The sequence below is a fragment of the Aplysia californica genome, unplaced genomic scaffold (assembly GCF_000002075.1).
Source record: "Aplysia californica isolate F4 #8 unplaced genomic scaffold, AplCal3.0 scaffold00401, whole genome shotgun sequence".
NCBI lineage: Eukaryota > Metazoa > Mollusca > Gastropoda > Aplysiida > Aplysiidae > Aplysia > Aplysia californica.
The window spans coordinates 606,120-607,757 of NW_004797671.1; the positions used below are offsets into that span (position 1 = coordinate 606,120).

General features: G+C 40.0%; 1 protein-coding gene across 1 annotated transcript in view; it reads left to right on the forward strand.

Moving 5' to 3' along the window:
• The window catches only part of LOC101851428 (L-amino-acid oxidase-like), an 11,313-nt gene that overhangs the window by 5,179 nt on the left and 4,496 nt on the right, over positions 1-1,638 (forward strand). Inside the window, exons 5-6 of the mRNA XM_005104034.2 lie at positions 529-663; positions 1,140-1,218. Coding sequence (XP_005104091.1) covers positions 529-663; positions 1,140-1,218 — 214 coding nt within the window. The remainder of the gene's footprint in view (positions 1-528; positions 664-1,139; positions 1,219-1,638) is intronic.

Here is a 1,638-nt window from a genome sequence, read left to right on the forward strand (position 1 = left end):
TGTCTTCTTCTTCTTCTTCTTCTTCTTCTTCTTCTTCTTCTTCTTCTTCTTCTTCTTCTTCTTCTTCTTCTTCTTCTTGGCTTCAGTTTTGGGTTGGAATTAATTTCGAATTTTGTCCGAACGGTGGCAAGAAGGGCCTGCTTTTTTTCGATGTTGAAACGAAAAAGGATTTTGGTTTAGCCTGCAACATTTCCACACCAGACCTACGGAATTGATCGACAATATCTGGGGAAAAAAGGCACTCTACCTTGCAGGCTCCAGGAGCAGTGGGTATAAGATTCAAACCCCGGACCTCCTGGTTGACAGTTGAACAATATAACTGTTGAGGTGTGAGCTGCCATTCTTGAATCATTCAGAAATATCCAGACTGTGTCGCTGGTGGCATTAAAGGTTTCCTCCAAGTCCTACCCAATTCTTGCTTAAATTGTTCCGATAATTACCGCCCCAAAATTGTCTCCAAGTTACCCAAGATTCGTGTCCATAATGCCTTGAAAAATGTTCTTCAAATTCCCCTCAAATTCCCGTCAGGTTTGACGAAGCCCTGGACCTGGTGGCCTCCCCTGAGGGCAAAGAGTTCGCCCGAGACACGCACGTGTTTACCTCAGAGGTCACACTGGACGCGTCGGCTATCTCCATCTTCGATGACCACCTGGGAGAGGACTAGTTAGTGGCCATACAAACAACTCTTTCTTCATTCATATGGGGATTTTCATGCATTCACCTGTAGATTCATCCTTCTATACATTCACCCATTGAAGATCTAATTTTCATGCCATTTGTAAAACAATTAATTGAGTATTGTATTCATTAATGGATCCATTTATTTATCTTTTGCTTTACTTCTGAGAAAATGTGGATATTTACAATAGACCTGTTTAAAAGCGTTTGTTCACTTCATTTTTCATAAAAGGTACAACGGACAAAAATGTTAATACAGGTCTTTCACGATACTGACTTTTAAATAATAATATAATAAATTGTTAATGTAAATAATTCAGAAACAGATAATCAGGGAGAAAATGATCGACTTAAAGCTCAAGAGAGAAAGAGATACAAAGGTAAAAGAAAAGAGCAGTAAACTTATTAACAAGTGTTGAAAAGAAATACAGCAGTGCCCCCCCCCCTCCTTCCTTCCCCAGCTATGGCAGTGAGATCTACACCCTGGAGGAAGGAATGTCTTCTGTGCCACAAGGACTGCTGCAGGCTTTTCTGGACGCCGCAAAATCGTAAGGACTGATTTGTTTTTAAACTTTTGTTTTACTTAACTCTTTGGAGGGACACAGACTCGTAAGGACAGATTTGTACTATAAATTTTGTAGCTTAACTCTTTGGGAATACAGACTTATAAGGACATATTGTTATTTTGTTTTACTTAAGTCTCTATGGATACAGGCTCATAAGGACATTATTATTTGTTCTAGAACTTTTGTTTTACTGAAGTCTTTGGGGGCGCAGACTCGTGAAGACAGATTAGTATCGTGCCAGTATGTCTGAACGAATGTGTGACAGTGTCTGTGACAGAGCAGTATAGTTTTATTTTCTTGTATGAGTGTATCTGTTTGACAATAACTGCTCGTCTTTGTAACTTGCGATCAAAATGCGCACATTCTTCTTCGTCTCCTCCTCCTCCTCCTCCTC